This window comes from Vitis vinifera, chromosome 14 (genome assembly GCF_030704535.1).
Source record: "Vitis vinifera cultivar Pinot Noir 40024 chromosome 14, ASM3070453v1".
In the NCBI taxonomy this organism is placed as follows: domain Eukaryota; kingdom Viridiplantae; phylum Streptophyta; class Magnoliopsida; order Vitales; family Vitaceae; genus Vitis; species Vitis vinifera.
In genome coordinates this window covers 21,611,481-21,628,553 of record NC_081818.1, presented here as the reverse complement: position 1 = coordinate 21,628,553, position 17,073 = coordinate 21,611,481, and the positions used below count along the sequence as shown (strand labels likewise).

Below are 17,073 nucleotides of genomic sequence, written 5' to 3'. Positions count from 1 at the left end.
TCTCTTAAGTCTTATCTCTTTCTTCTGATGAGAGGTATTGTTCCTTGGATGGATCACGTTAACACCTTTTCTTTTTATCTTCAAGAAGGATGAGTTGATTTATTTTCTGGTCAAATTAATTTGGACATCTGAAGTCCGCCCTATAGTCAAAGACTTTGCCTGGGCGATGGTTCGTGATAAATGAGTACCAAGGTTTACTTCATATAAGGAAATCTACAGGGTTATCAGGCCTGCCTGATGTGTTCTTTGCAAGAGAAATGGGGAGTCTGTTGCTCGCCTGATCCTCCATTGCTCCTTTGTTCATGACTTTCAGCAGTACATCCTTGTTCTAACGGGCATTTGGTACATGCCCTAGTGAGGAATTTCAGATTTGTTGTTTATTTCATCTCAGAAGTTCAGTAGGGATGCTACGAGTAGAGGTCTCTGGCAGTGTGCATTGCTTGCTATTTTTTTTTTTTTGATCAGAAACGAAGAAATTTATATTAAAAGAAGAAAAGATACAAGAGAAAGAAGAGATACAAGAGAAAGAGAAGAAAACAAGAGATGGATGAGAGGCCTTCCCACAAAAACAAAAACTGAGCAAAAGAGAAAACATCCAACTTTAGAAAACTAAAAACAAAAAAAACCCCAACACTCTCAAACTTTTGAAGCTCAAACCGCAGTTCAGTTGAGTTGTAAAACAGTAAGAGGAACTCCGCTAAAAGCTGCAATACAAAAGGCCCAAAGAGGAATAGAAAAGAAGCAAGTCCCATAACATCTCTTCCGTTCTCCCCTTATCCTCAAAAATCCTATTGTTTCTCTCTTGCCACACCATTCATAACCAAGTAAGGCAAGCGATTTGCCAAAGTGTCTTGCCTCTTAATGAATTCCCCAAATCTTTAAAAGCAATAACCATCATGTCCACAATACTCCTTGGAGGGACCCAAGCCAAACCTGCTAGATTGAACAACTTGTGCTAGAGTTCAATGGTAACAGGACAATGAAGAAAAAGGTGGTCGATCGATTCTCCATTTCCTTTGCAAAGAATACACCATTGAGGACAGAGGGATTTGTAGGGTTTTCTAAATTGCAACTTGTCATTGGTGTTTACCTTCCCATGTACTACTAACCAAGCGAGGGCCTTAACCTTTGAGGGGGCTTTTGAACTCCACAAAAACTCGGCTGGAAGGAACAAGATAGGATTTGAGACTTTTGACAAGGCCAAGAAAAAAGATTTCACTGAAAACAAGCTTGATTATGACAAAGAGCATGCTCTTGAATATGCCAAAGAAGGAGAGAAAAACACTGAACTAAGGGAGGACATTAATCTTTGAAAGAGATCAATTTCTGTATCAATAAGATTGCAACAAAAATTAAAATTCCAAGACAGTGGAAAGGAATTGCCAAGAACATTTGAGACAGTGAGGTTTTTCATAGAAATAACTCTATAAAGACCAACAAATTGAGAGCACAAAGTTTGGTTACCCCACCAAAGATTTTCCCAAAAACGATTTCTCTCCCCATTCCTGACCTTTAGGCGAACAAAAGGGGAGAAATCCTGGAAAACTTGAGCAATAGCATTCCAAGGACATTTGTGTGACCATCTAACCACCATGTTGGCGTCCCATCCATTAGGATATGTCCCATAAATACTCACAATAACCTTATGTCAAAGACCATTTCTTTCTCTAGGGAACCTCCAGAACCATTTCCCCAAGAGAGCAATATTTCTCAAAGAAGTCTTCCTGAAACCCAAACCTCCTAAGTCCTTTGGCCTACAAACAACATCCCATCTGATAAGATGATCTTTCTTTCCTTCTCCCGACCCAGACCAAAGAAAATCACTTTGCAGCTTCTCAATTTTTGAGGCTATTGATACTGAGATTTTGAAGAAGGAGAGGAAATAGCTAGGGATGTGAGACAGACTTGACTGAATTAAAGTAATCCTCCCTCCCAATGACAAAAAAACCTTTTTCCAACCATCCAGCCCATCTCGAAATTCTCTTAACCACCGGATCCCAAAAGCCTATTGTCTTTGGGTTCCCTCCCAATGGAAGACCTAAATAAGACAAAGGCCACTCTGACACTTTGCAACCAAAAACCGAGGCCAAACTAGACAACAACTCTTACCTTGTATTAATACCTGAAATGGTGTTTTTTTCTAAATTGATTTTTAATCCTGATACTTGCCCAAAAACTAAAAGGATAATCTTGAGGTTTTGAAGATGTTCCAGAGAGGCTTTAGAGAAAAAAACGGTGTCATTTTCAAACTGTAGCAAAAACACTCTAGTCTTGTCCCTTCCCACTACGAAACCCTCAGTTAGCCCAATTTCCTCTGCTCTGATCATCAACCTACTTAGAACATCTGCTACTAAAGTAAAAAGGAAAGGAGAAAGGGGGTCTCCTTGTCTCAAACCTCTAAAGGCCTTAACCAAACCCTTTGCATTCCCATTAACTAAGATTGCAAAACTTGATGAAGACAAACAACCCCTTATCCAAGATCTCCATTTCGGGTTGAACCCTTTCCTTTCTAGCACATGATCTAAAAAGCCCCAATCCACATGATCATAGGCCTTCTCAAAATCGATTTTGAAAACCACCCCTTCCTCCCCTGACCTTCTTTTCTCATCCACCACTTCATTGGCTATCAACACATCATCCAGGATGTGTCTCCTTTCAACAAAGGCTCCTTGAGAGCCAAAGATTGTTTCATGGAGGACTTTGCGTAAACGCCTTGATAAGACCTTAGCAATTATCTTATATAAACTTGTAACTAAGCTAATAGGTCCATAATCTGAAATTTTAAAAGTTTGGCTTTTCTTAGGCACCAGAGCAATGAAGGTCGCATTTGTACTTTGATTTATTATCCCATTGGTGTGGAACTCTAGAAACACCCTCATGAGGTCCTCTTTGATCACATCCCAACACTCTTGATATATTGCAATAGTAAAACCATCAGGACCAAAGGCCTTTTCCTTATTCAATTGGAAAACTGCCAATCGTACCTCCTCTTCAGAAAAAGGTCTGTCCAGCCAAACCACACTCTCTCCAGAAATAGGGACCTAATCTAACCCTTCAACCCTCCAAGAAGCACATTCGGGTTTGGAATAGAGTTTCCCAAAGAAATTTACAATCTCCTCAGAGATAACCTCAATGTTACTTAAAGTCACTCCCCTCTCAGAGATCAAAGATTTAATGAACTTCCTGCTTCGCCTTCCATTGACCATTCTATGAAAGAACTTAGAATTGTGATCCCCTTCTTTTTTCCACTTGACCCTAGATTTTTTTCTCCAATGAACCTCTTCCTTTAATAACAAATCCTCTTAACTCCCTTCTTCTTAAGGTCCTTTCTGATAACAAATCAAGATTCAAATTCCCTTCTTGTTCAATTAGATCAATTCTACCTAAGTCCGAAAGAATGAAAATTTTCCTCTCTCTTAAATCTCCAAAGGCCACTTTATTCCAGTCTTTCAACTTTGATTTAACAAACTTTAATTTCTTCATGAACTTGTGACCTTCCCAACCTTCAACCGTACACTCTTGCCACCAATCTCTAAAATTCTCCTTAAACTCAGGATGGAGCAACCACATATTCTCAAACCTGAAAGGAGTTGGACCCCATTTTAAAGGATTAGTTTCCAAACAAATTGGGCTATGATCTGAGGTCCATCTAGGAAGCGCCTCTTGAAGACTTTGAGAGAAAAAAAAATCCCTCTCAGAAGAAAACAAAAACCTATCCAACCTCTTGCAAATAGAAGCAACTTGCATGTTTGACCAAGTAAAAGCCACATTTCTTAGAGGGGATCCAACAAACGACTCTCCCTTATAAACTTGTCAAAACACCTCATGTTGAATGTTAACCTAGAATCACCCAATTTCTCAGAGATCCTCCTAATTACATTAAAATCCTCTCTTACACACCACATTGGGAAAGTTAGACCATACAGGTCTTGAAGCTCCAACCAAAAATCTTTCCTCCACAAAGGCTTATTCGGGCCATACACTGAAGTTAACCAAAAAGACCCTTCCTCACCAGAATTCAACTTCACAGTTACAGAGAAAGACCCTAACACCTTCTCTGTGGACTTTAACTTATTTGAATCCCACATAATCACAATCCCCCCTGAAGCCCCACAAGCAGGAAGAGCAGCCCACTCCATGCTTCTACCTTTCCAAACACTACTCACAAACCTCCTATCCCAAATCTCTCTCTTTGTTTCTTGAAGCATCACAACATCTGGATTTTGAGAACTTAAAAAATTCCTGACAATCCTCATTTTCTTCTTGGAACCTAACCCTCTTGTATTCCAACTTAAGATCTTCATGTAAACAAAAAAACCCAGCATTGCTTGCTATTTAGTTGGGTGATTTTGATAGAGAGGAGCAATATAATATTTGCGAATAGACAGAGACCTAATGAGTTGAGAAACCCTATTCACTTCTTGACTAATCTAGAGTTTCAAGGACTATGGAGTTTGCTTGTATTCCTCTTAAATTAACTTTGTTGGGCTTGGTAGGCCATTTGCCTAACCCCCTTAAGGAGTATGTTTGTTTTGGGATAACATTTTTGTTATTAGGTGAGGTATGCATGGGGTGTGGGGTTTTGCCATCTTATTTGTTATAGATGTCTGGTCCTTCTTTGTATATGCTTCTTTGTTTTGTGCTAAAAGTCAGACTTGGCTTTGTTGAACTGTTGTGTTGAATGAAGTTGATAGTTTTGATGTGAATCTTGGTGATAATTGAAATTGGTAAAATCTGAAACATGCTGAAATACTTTAATGCTTGAAGAAAATGGCTAGATATTGAACTTTTAAAGGAACTTTAAATTGCAGTTAGATATGTAAATCTTCTAATATTTCATCATAATTCAAAACCTCTGTCCAGTTCTGATAGTAAATAATGATTTTGCTTGCTTTTTGAGCGTTTATTTTTTTACTGCTTTATTTAGTAATATTTATTTCTGCATCTTTGTCTACATTTTTTTATGTTGGATTTGTTGTTATATGTTACTGCAGTAAAAAGATTCCTTCCAAATTGTTTTCCCATCTTCTCACCTTTTTTCCCTTCTCTTGTGCCCATGGTTGAACTAATCTGAATTACAAATATCATGCTGCAAGGATGTGCAAAGCTTCGGATTTCCCTTTTTGTTTTTTGTTTTTGTGGGTAGAAAGTATTCATTAAACCACATTGTGTTTTACTTCTATGTGTATATTTCAATAACTGGCTGCAGTAAATTGTTTTAGGGAAGCAATCTGAGAGTTGAGCTTGATTCTTTGCATGGACAAGCTGCTGTTTTAGCAGCTTTGGTATCCATTTCGCCAAAGTTACCTCTTGGCTATCCAGCCAGGTAATGTCCTTCTATTTTGTATTTTCTAATGATTGTACATTTGAAAGGTGCAAGATGCTTGTAAGTTGGAAAGTTCTCTTGAGGCCCAAGGTGCAGCCTAACGTATGTGCTTGAGCAAAGGGAGGCACACAACATAGGGCATATGTGCAATTTTGTAAAATATTATAAACTTGGAGATGCAATCATTTTTGATATGCTCATATATCTCCATCTATATTCCAGAATTCCAATCAAGCAAAAAGAGGAAAAAAAAAAAAAGATTCTAAGTATTTAAAAGAGCCAATATGGCATTGTTTTGCCCTGAGTGGGCCAGGGCTGGGGCTTCATTGTGCCTTGTGCCTAGGCATGCCTTCATTAACAACTATTATGCTATGATTGATGTTTTTCCTGAAGAAATCCTGAGATTTGGTTTTTTTTCTTTTTCATCTTGGCCATTTCCTGGTATAAATGCCTTTTTTTTATTTTATTTTATTTTTTATTTTTTATTTTTTTATTAATGTTGGTTTTTTCTTTTGGAAGCACTGAATCTGACATTCTAGTCATATCATACACAAAATTCTAGCATTTGGTTCTTTAAAGTGGTATTTCTAAGATAAAAAATTCTTGAGACATCTCCAACTATTTGGTTTGATCACCCAAAATTGGCACATGGCATATTATGGCTGTTGAAAGAGAGAGAGAAAGGAGAAAAACCTTATTTTCATTCATATATTTTTACTTACAATTGAGAGATATATATATATACAAGGCTAGGAGTCCTAACTACCATACATATGACCTATATTAATAAGGAAAGATAGTATACTATACATACATTATATTCAACACTCCCCCTCAAGCTGGAGCATATACGTCATATGCACCAAGCTTGTTACAAATATATTTAATCCTAGGACCTCTGAGAGATTTAGTGAAGATGTCTGCTAGTTGATCATTTGAATTGACAAAACTTGTAGCAACACATCCTGATGCGATCTTCTCTCTAATGAAATGACAGTCAACTTCAATATGCTTGGTCCTTTCATGAAAGACTGGATTGGATGCAATATGTAATGCGGCCTGGTTATCACAGATGAGTTTCATCTGTTCATCCTTTCCAAATCGCAACTCCTGAAGAAGATGTCTCAACCATATGAGTTCACATGTTGCCAAAGCCATAGCTCGATACTCGGCTTCAGCGCTAGATCTGGCCACTACATCTTGTTTCTTACTCTTCCAAGATATTAGATTACCTCCAATAAAAACACAGTACCCTGAAGTGGAACGTCTATCTGTGGGTGAGCCAGCCCAATCTGCATCTGTGTAACCAACAACTTGAGTATGACCTCTGTTCTCGTACAATACACCTTGGCCTGGTGTACTTTTGATATATCGAAGAATACGGATTACGGCATCCCAATGGCTATCACATGGTGACTGTAGGAATTGACTAACAACACTCACAGGAAAAGAAATGTCTGGACGAGTAATGGTGAGATAGTTCAATTTACCTACGAGTCGTCGATATCTCCCGGGGTCTCCTAAAGGCTCCCCCTGTCCTGTTACAAGTTTGACATTCGGATCCATAGGTGTGTCTACCGGTTTACAGTCTAACATACCGGTTTCTTCCAGGATGTCTAAAGCATACTTCCTTTGGGAAAGGACCACACCAGAACTAGATTGAGCTATCTCAATTCCCAAGAAATACTTGAGTTTCCCCAAGTCTTTGGTCTGAAAGTGGGTAAAAAGATGTTGCTTTAGTTTCTGTATACCATCCTGATCACTGCCTGTAATGACGATGTCGTCCACATAAACAACCAGATAAATACACTGCCCCAAGGAGTTATGATGATAAAAAACTGAATGGTCTGCTGTACTGCGAAGCATGCCAAACTCTTGAACAACAGAACTAAAACGGCTAAACCATGCTCGAGGAGATTGTTTCAAGCCATATAGAGAACGGCGTAACCTGCACACTAAACCAGACTCCCCCTGAGCAACAAAACCAGGAGGTTGCTCCATATAAACTTCCTCGGCAAGATCACCATGAAGGAAGGCATTTTTAATATCCAACTGATAAAGAGGCCAAGAACACATAGCAGCCATGGAGAGAAGCAAGCGGACAGAAGCAATCTTGGCAACAGGGGAGAATGTGTCACCATAATCAGAACCATAAACTTGAGTATAGCCTTTAGCAACTAAGCGGGCCTTAAGGCGATCAACCTGACCATCAGGACCAACCTTAACTGCATAGACCCAACGACAACCAACTGTAGATTTACCAGGGGGTAAAACAACAAGATCCCAAGTGCCATTAGAGTGCAGAGCAGCCATTTCATCCACCATTGCCTGTCGCCAGCCTGGATGGGAAAGAGCTTCATGGGTGCTCTTGGGAAGAGAAACAGAGGATATAGCAGAAACAAAAGCAGAATAGGGTGAAGATAATCGATGATAACTCAAAAAATTGTAAATAGGATGAGGATTACGAGTAGAGCGAGTACCTTTCCGAACAGCAATGGGTAAGTCATTAGGAGAAGGCAGAGCCGGGGCAGGTGAAGCCGAAGGGATAGGAAGTGAGTCAGCAGGTGCCTCAGGAAAAGGGAGAGGAGCAACGACACGAGGACGACGATGATAAACCTGAAGTGGTCGAGGGGGCATAGCTTCAGGTGGGGAGACAATGGGAATGGGCAAGACTTCAGAAACAGGAAGAGACTCAGAAGTGGTGGAAAAGAAGGGTGAGTCCTCAAAAAAGGTGACATCAGCGGAGATAAAGTACCGATGAGTCTCAAGGGAATAACAACGATAACCCTTCTGAAGTCTGGAATATCCCAAGAAGAGGCACTTCATGGCTTTGGCGGAAAGCTTGTCCTGTCCAGGAGTGAGAATATGAACAAAGCAAGTACAACCAAAGACACGAGGAGGAAGGAAATAAAGTGGTTGGTCAGGGAAAAGAAGGGAGTGAGGAATCTGATCATGTAAGACAGAGGAGGGCATACGATTAATCAAATAACAAGCGGTAAGAACAGCGTCCCCCCAAAAGCGAAAAGGAACGTGACTATGGAGGAGGAGAGCACGAGCTGTCTCAACAAGATGTCGATTCTTGCGTTCAGCTACCCCATTTTGTTGAGGAGTATGAGCACAAGAAGACTGATGAAGAATCCCATGATGAGACATAAACGAAGTAAATTGGGCTGAAAAATATTCCCTGGCATTGTCACTGCGTAACACACGAATAGAAATATTGAACTGGGTTTGGATTTCAGTATAAAATTTCTGGAAAATTGAGAATAACTCAGCTCGATTTTTCATTAAAAATAACCAAGTACATCGAGAATAGTCATCAATGAAAGTGACAAAATACTGAAATCCTAAAGTAGACGCAGTCCGACAAGGACCCCAAACATCAGTGTGAACAAGCTCAAAAGGAGACTTTGCCCGATTATTCAAACGCTTTGGGAACGAGACACGAGTATGTTTCCCAAGCTGACATGACTCACACGGAAGCGACGACAAAGTGGAAAAACGAGGAACCATCTTCTGGAACTTGGAGAGACTAGGGTGGCCCAGACGATTGTGAATGAGGAGAGGAGCATCAGTGGAAATGCAAACTGCAGGAGATGAATCTGAGGTGAGGTGATAGAGGCCTTGAGACTCACGTCCTATGCCAATCGTCTTCCCCGTACTCCGGTCCTGCAAGGTCACAAATTTATCAGAAAATGTAATAGAGCAATTAAGAGTACGAGTGATTTTGCTGATGGAAATAAGATTAAAAGGACATTCAGGAGTATAAAGGACAGAAGTGAGAGGTAGAGAAGGCAGAGGAAGGGCCAAACCAATACCTTTAGCCACAGTTTGAGAACCATTAGCTAAGGTAACAGTAGGTAAATCAGAGGTAGTAGTAATAGAGGAGAAAAGATCCTTATTACCAGATAGGTGATCAGATGCTCCAGAATCTAGAATCCAGGGTCCAAGAGAAGATGTGTGGGTAAGGCAGGCAGAGGCATTACCAGGCTGGGCAACAGAGGCAATAGAAGCCTGAGATGTCTGAGATGCGGAGGAGCTCGGAGGCTGAGGCAACAGAGAATCAGAGGACTGGGCCATATGGGCAGTGCGAGGAGGTCTTCCATGTAACTGATAGCAACGATCGCGAGTGTGGCCAAGTTTATTGCAATAGGTGCATTGAGGACGTTGGCCTCTACCTCGGGTACCACTGCGTCCTCCTCGAGAGGTAGTTTGAGAAACTAACACAGAAGAATCTGAAGCGCTATCAGATGTCAAAGTCTGAGTGGACGAGATACGCAGGAGGCGAGCAAACACATCATCCAAGGACGGAACTGATGAACTGCCAAGAATCTGATCACGAATAGGCTCAAGATCCGGACGGAGGCCAATAAGAGTAAGAACCATGAAGAACTTGTCAAGTTGTGTTTGTTGAGCCCCAACATCAGGAGTAAGAGGCATCACAGTCAGGAACTGCTCCTTAAGAGAGGCAATCTGACCAATATAAGTAGATAGGTCCAAGTCCTGTTGGCTGAGATGGACAATAGCAGAAGCCACCTTATAAAGACGCTGGATATCATTCGTGTATAATCCTTTGGCCTGAGTCCAAAACTTAAAACAAGTTTTATAGGCCTGAAGATGAAGAAGAATCCGGGGATCAACCGATTGCCATAATACACTACATAACTGTGCATCTATCTTCCGCCACTGTACGCGGTCAACCTCAGGGATATCTGCCTCCTGGGTAACCAAGTGATCCTCATATCCTTGACCCATAAACCAAAGTTCAACAGAAGCAGACCAGGAGAGATAATTCTCACTGCCAACCAATTTCTCTGAGGTAATCATAGGAGATCCAGAGATAACAGAGGTAAAGATCTGATTTTTGGTGGTCATATTCACGTATTTGGATCGAAGAGAGCCCTAAGATGGGTTCAGATTTCGGCGGAGAGAGAAAAAAAGTGAAACCACGGCTGTGAGAGGTGCAATCAATGGAGAAAAGGTTCGTGACGTGCCTGGAGAGGAAGAGAAGCAGCACCCAAGCCTCGGAGATGGAGGGGGAGCCCTGTCGGAGGTGGCCGGAATGGCAAGAAAGCCAAAAACAGGGAAAAAAATGGAGATGCAGGGCTCGGGGAGGACTGCCGGGGGGCTAGAAGGCCAAGACGGCGCCGGACGAGCCTGGAGAGGTGTCGGAAGTGGCCGGAATATGCCTCACGCGCCCCCACGCGCTGGCGCGTGAGATGCAGCCGCCGACCGAAAATCGCGCGTGGACGGCGCGTGGCTCCTCTTTTGGTGCTGGTGTCTTCACAAAAGGTGGAGATCTCCTCCAGGCGCTCCTTCTGGTATGGTCGGTGTCGGAAAAATAGGTCGCCGGAAAATTTCGCCGGAAAATTTCGCCGGCGGTGAGTGGTTTCTAGCGACGATCCGACTGACCGGAAAGTATTGGGAGATGGGAAAGGTGACCGGAAAGAAACACGGTGACCGGAAAGAAACACGGTCACCGGAAGGTTTCCCGGAGTTGATGACACGGAAAAACAGGAAAGAATTAGGTTTTCTTCCTTGGCTCTGATACCATGTTGAAAGAGAGAGAGAAAGGAGAAAAACCTTATTTTCATTCATATATTTTTACTTACAATTGAGAGATATATATATATACAAGGCTAGGAGTCCTAACTACCATACATATGACCTATATTAATAAGGAAAGATAGTATACTATACATACATTATATTCAACAATGGCTATAACCATTGATCAACTATCTTAATTGTTTTAGGAACAACTGAGATAGTTTCTTGCAGTCATGTAGACCCTTAACTATTCTGGGGCTACTTGAAGCCTACTGAGTCAAAATGAAACTTGTATTATATGGATTTGTGTGGATCTGCAACATGTCCATGTGAAAGTCCAATTGATCAAATAGCAAAAAACCATGAAAAACTGTCATTTTATGTCCAAATAAACTAGAAAAAAGTTTATTCGGACCTTTCTTACCATGGAGGCCTGGGCAGCCAATCAAGTAGCAGATTGATCAGCTAAGCAAGGAAGTCTCCTTGTTTGGAATCTGTGAAGGGGACTTTCTTCCAAAAAGTGTTTCTAGAGTTTCTATGATTTTCATTTTTAATATGTGTGTATGGTTTTGTTACAATCTTGTTTTTTGGTTTGTATTTTTTTCATGTTGTGCTTGAAGAATAGCTCTTCCTTTTTTGTATTCTCACTTTTTTGGTCATGAAATGTTTGTTTTGTTTCAAAAAAGAAAAAACGAAAAACACATAATAGACGACCCTGGGCTAAAATATGAACAAATAAATCCTTTAAACTTCTTTCTGTTTTGGAGCTTGATTGGTTGTCTTCAGCCCAAAATTCTGACCTTGATTTTGATCACATAAAAAATGTTGCCATCCAGACACTCTAAATCATCCCCAAGGGAAAGATGTTTGATGATTGCCTTAGATTTTGTGACATAACCGAAGTGCTAATATCATCATTTTTCTGTGTGCAGATTGCCTAGATCAGTGCTTGAAGTTTCAAAAAAAATGCTGTTGGAATCTAGTCGGAATCCTGTGGCAGCCACTGTTGAAAAAGAAGCTGGATGGTTACTTCTATCATCATTATTAGCTTCTATGCCAAAGGAGGTAATTGGATATTGTTACTCCTTTTATTCAGTAATTGGTATATCTACAAATTTTTGTATGTTAAGCTGAAATTTTGTTGCATGCAGGAGCTTGAAGATGAGGTTTTTGATATTCTTTCCTTGTGGGCTTCTCTATTTAGTGGAAATCCAGAACATCAAATTATGCGAACTGGAGATTTGAGTTCCAGCATATGGTAAAGAAATTATCAATCATATATAACCTATAATGTGTGTGGGGTTATTCTCTAGCACTAGCATGCTGTATATTCTGAGTTGTAGGATTTGCTTTTGTTTTTTCTTGTCTTCATATATATAAGGTTGTGATCTTAATTAAGAACCATGAGTTGGTTCATAGTTTTCTTATGACAGAACCCCGACAACCTTGCTAGAGACAAGTTATAGTTAATAAAATTATATCTCTAAAACATTTTAAGATTTAGGAAAAGCAGCAAGAGGAAGTTTAGTTTTTTTCCATCCCTAGATTAGTTATACTTTAGGATAGTCATTCTAATTATTAACTTAGAAATAAACAGAGTTTAGCCATAGGGTTAGGTTATATACTAAGAAAAAAAAATCTACTTTCATGCTTCAAATCTAGACAAGATTTATCATTCAGTTGTTCTCTATATTAAATGAACTAGTTGTTTCTATCAATAATTTCAATTCAATTGTATCATAAAAATTTCACTAATATTTTAAATGAAATGTGAGATTTAAGAGGGTGTTTATTGTTATTATTAAATCAGAAACAACTATATTTTCATTAAAAATGAATGTATGAGAGAATGATGAGAAATCCTTCACTACAAGAAGGGATTGTGGGTTTGGATGACGAGGAACAAGAAGGGATTTTTACTCCTGAACTAGCAGTAAGGAGGACCTTAAGCAAGAGGGAATTGGAAGGGAAGTTCTTAAAGGAAGAGGTGTCTTGGAGGCAAGAATCTAGGGTCAAATGGATAAGAGAAGGGGATTGCAATTCTAAATTTTTTCATAGGGTGGCCAATGACAGGTGGAATGGGAAGTTCATTAAGTCCTTGATGTCAGAAGATGGGATAGTCTTAAATAACATTGAAAGCATTTTAGAGGAGATTAAGTGCCATTTTGGGAAGTTATTCTCCAAGCCTTTAAGAGGTTCTTAGAGGATTGAAGGTTTGGATTGGTCTCCTATCTCAACAAAGAGTGCCGAGTGGTTGGATCACCATTTTTTAGAAAAGGAGATTCATAATGCTGTGTTGCATTTAAATAAGGAAAAGGCTCCCGGGTTAGATGGATTCACAATTGGGTTTTATCAGCAGTGTTGGGAGACGATCAAGGAGGATCTTTGAAGAGTATCCTTAGAGTTTCACAATAATGGGATAATTAGTCAAAGCACAAACGCTACCTTCATTGCTCTAGTGTCAAAAAAGAGTCAAACAAGTAGGATCTTTGATTACAGACCCATCAGTTTGGTTACTAGTTTGTACAGGATTATAACCAAAGTATTATCAAGGTGATTGCATAAAGTCCTTCAAGACACAAGGCGCTTTTGTTGAGGGGAGGCAGATTTGGATGCTGTTTTGATTGTTAATGGGGTGTTGGATGAGAAAGGGAGATCAAGAGAGAAAGGGGTAGTATTTAAAATCGATTTTGAAAAGGCTTATGATCATGTAGATTGGGATTTTTTTTTTTTGATAAGTAAAAAGGAAGTATATTAATAAAAAAAAGGAAACATCAAAAACCAGTGCCCTCAAAGTATACAGGGAGTATACACACCACCTTCCCTTACTAAGAGTCTATCCAGTTTAAAAAACTTACAAGAGAAGAAGGGCTCAAAACTAAGGAAACCTTGACCCAAGACCAAAGATTACATACAAAAGAATATTTCAATCTTTGAAGCGAAAACTCCTTATTCCCGAAAGCTAATCTATTCCTCTCCTTCCAGACTGACCATAATAAACATAAAGGAGCCATTTGCCAAGCCCTTTTGCGCCTTTTCCCCACAAACACTCCATTCCATCCAAGAAAAGTTTCCTTCATTGTACACGAAAGAGTCCAAGACACCAAAAAGGGAGAAAAGAAGGTTCCACAAGACCCGTGTGTTAACATAGTGAAGTAAGAGGTGATCCATCGTTTCTACTTCAGATAGACAAAGAAAGCACTTGTTTGCTAAAGAAAACTCCCTCCTTTGAAGTTGCTCCAAAGTTAAGACTTTACCCCAAGATGCCTCCCAAGAAAAGAAAGTTACCTTTGGAGGCACTCTTATCCTCCAAATACTTTTGCTAGGGAACATAGAAGAACCCCCACGCTCCAAAATAGAACAAAGAGACTTAATTGAGAAAGTTCCATCATTTGAAGCTGTCCAGATCACTCTATCTTCCTCCTCCCTTTGTACCCGAAAGACTTGGATCTTATGCAACAAAAGCTCCACCATCTCGATCTCCCAATCATTAAACACCCTTGCAAAGAGAGGAGTCCAGCCATCCCCATCTCCAGCAGGGTACCAAACCTCCGAAACCCAAACATTCTTAAACAAGGAGATGGAGAAAAGAGAGGAGAAGGACTCACAAAGTGGCTCATCTCCACACCACTTGTCCGTCCAGAATCTCACTCTCTGCCCACTACCCACATGGTAGGCTAACCTACTATCTAAAAGCGACCACTTCTTCTTAATTGCTTTCCACAACCCAACACCGTTTCTCCTATTTACTTCTCGAGTGTGCCATCCCCCCTCCTCTTCGCCATACTTGTGACTTATGACACACCCCCAAAATACCTCTCTTTCATTTGCATACTGCCAATTCCACTTACACAAGAGAGCACTATTCATCAGAGCTAAATTTCACACACCTAACCCACCTTTCTTTTTATCCAAGCAAACCAAGTTCCACCTGACAAGGTGTGGCTTTTGGACGAGAGCTCCCCCACCCCACAGAAAATCCCTCTGAATCTTCTCCAATCTCAACCTCACTTTTCTTGGCAAATAGAATAGAGACATAAAGTATATAGGCATGCTAGAAAGAGTGCTTCGGATTAGGGTGAGTCTCCCTCTTTTAGATATATACTGCCTCGTCCACATAGCAAGCCTTTTACGAAAACGCTCTTCAACCCCATCCCACACAACCATTGAATTGAAAGGTGCCCTTAAAGGCAAACCCAGATAATAGGAAGGGAGCCCACCCACTTTACAACTCAATTCCAAGTCCAAACCCTCTATATCATTCACCCTACCCACCGGGGTCAACTCACTCTTCTCTAAGTTGATCTTCAACCCTGAACACACCTCAAACCACATGAGAAGCCAACTTAGATAAGTCATCTGATCTAAAGACTCCTCACAAAATCCAACGTGTCATCCGTGAATAACAAATGCGAGATTTGAACTCCCTCACCACTCCTACCTCTCACCCTCCACCCAGATAAGAAGCCCCCACTAATAGCCCTTCTCAACATACAACTAAAAACCGCCATAGCTATCATAAACAAATAAGGGGAGAGAGGATCTCCTTGTCTCAACCCTCTCAAACTTTGGAAAAAACCGGAAGGAGAACCATTAATTAAAACAGAAAATTTCACAGTAAAGATGCACTAATCTATCCACTTTATCCATCTCTCTCCAAAACCCATTTTTTTAAGAACTGCCAACAAAAAGCTCCAACTAACATGATCATAAGCCTTCTCTATATCCAGCTTACATAACACACCTCCAACATTGTCTTTCAGCGTTGAGTCCACAACCTCGTTTGCAATCAAAGCTGCATCCATAATCTGCTTACCCTCAACAAAAGCATTTTGGGACTCCAAGATCACTTACCCCATCACCTTTTTAATTCTATTAGCGAACACCTTGGCCAACAACTTGTAGAGGCTGCCTACAAGGCTAATTGGTCTGAAGTCTTTCAGATCTTCTGCACCTCCCTTCTTTGGAACTAAAACCAAGAAAGTTGCATTCAGAGATTTAACAAATCTGCCCCTCTCATGGAATTCTCTGAAAAAACCCATGATCTCAATTTTCACTACGTCCCAACAAAATAGCCAAAAAGCCATGGTAAATCCATCAGAATCGGGAGCCTTGTCCTTGCCTAGATTTGAAAATGCTGAAAACACCTCTTCTTCCGAAAAAGGAATCTCCAGCCCCTCGACCTCATTGCTAGCTAACCTCATGAAAGACAACCCCTCAACACAAGGACGCCACTCCCCTTCTTCAGAATACAACTTTTGAAACGCCCCCACCACACTATTCTTTAAATCATTCTCCTCCGAATGCCAACATCCATTCACTTTCAACTTGGACAACCAATTTCTTTTGCTATGGGCATTCGCCATCCTGTGAAAGAATCTGATGTTATTGCCCCCCTCCTTCAACCACAGTTCCCTAGACTTTTGTCTCCAAGAAATTTCTTCCCTCAACACTCAAGTCTTATAAGACTCCTTAGCCTCCTTTCTTGCTTCACAATCTTCCAGACTCAGAGTTGAATGTTTCTCCAATTCATCCCAGTGCTCCACTTGTCTGAGAGCTTCACTCTTTTTAGTGTCAATTAAACCAAAAACTTCTTTATTCCAATTCTTTAAAATATCTTTTAAGGCTCTCAGTTTTGCATCCAAAACAAAGTTGAAAGACCCTATATAAAATAAACTCCCCCACCACTTCTTCATCTGATCCTTGAACCCCCTTTCTTCCAGCCACATGCTCTCAAATCTGAACGGTGAAGGACCTCTCTTCAAACCTCCACCTTCTAGGAGGATGGGAAAGTGATCAGAGACTGGTCTAGGAAGGATCCCCTGCACGACCCCATTGAACATACTGTCGCAATTATCTGTCGCTAAAAACTTGTCAAGCCTAGACTGGGATTGGTTATTTAACTCGCCTCGCCATGTAAAAGGACCCCCCTGTAAAGGGCAGTCCCTTAGCTCCAAATCCTCCACCACTTCTGAAAATCTCCTCATTGAAGTAGAAAGCCCACCCCCCCTACTACGCTCCTCTGGATATTTGACCATATTGAAATCTCCCCCCATACACCAGGGGTCTCTCCATAAACCTTTTATTGACCTAAGCTCCTCCTAGAAATCCTCTCTATCCTTACTTCACACCGGCCCATACACTCCAGTGAACACCCACATCAGCCCATTCACACAATTCTTAAACCGACATGATAC

General features: G+C 40.6%; 1 protein-coding gene across 1 annotated transcript in view; it reads left to right on the top strand.

Moving 5' to 3' along the window:
• LOC100263559 (protein SWEETIE) overlaps window positions 1–17,073 on the top strand; it is a 130,887-nt gene that overhangs the window by 38,437 nt on the left and 75,377 nt on the right. The window contains exons 13-15 of the mRNA XM_002279944.5: window positions 5,223–5,326; window positions 11,809–11,941; window positions 12,028–12,134. Coding sequence (XP_002279980.2) covers window positions 5,223–5,326; window positions 11,809–11,941; window positions 12,028–12,134 — 344 coding nt within the window. The remainder of the gene's footprint in view (window positions 1–5,222; window positions 5,327–11,808; window positions 11,942–12,027; window positions 12,135–17,073) is intronic.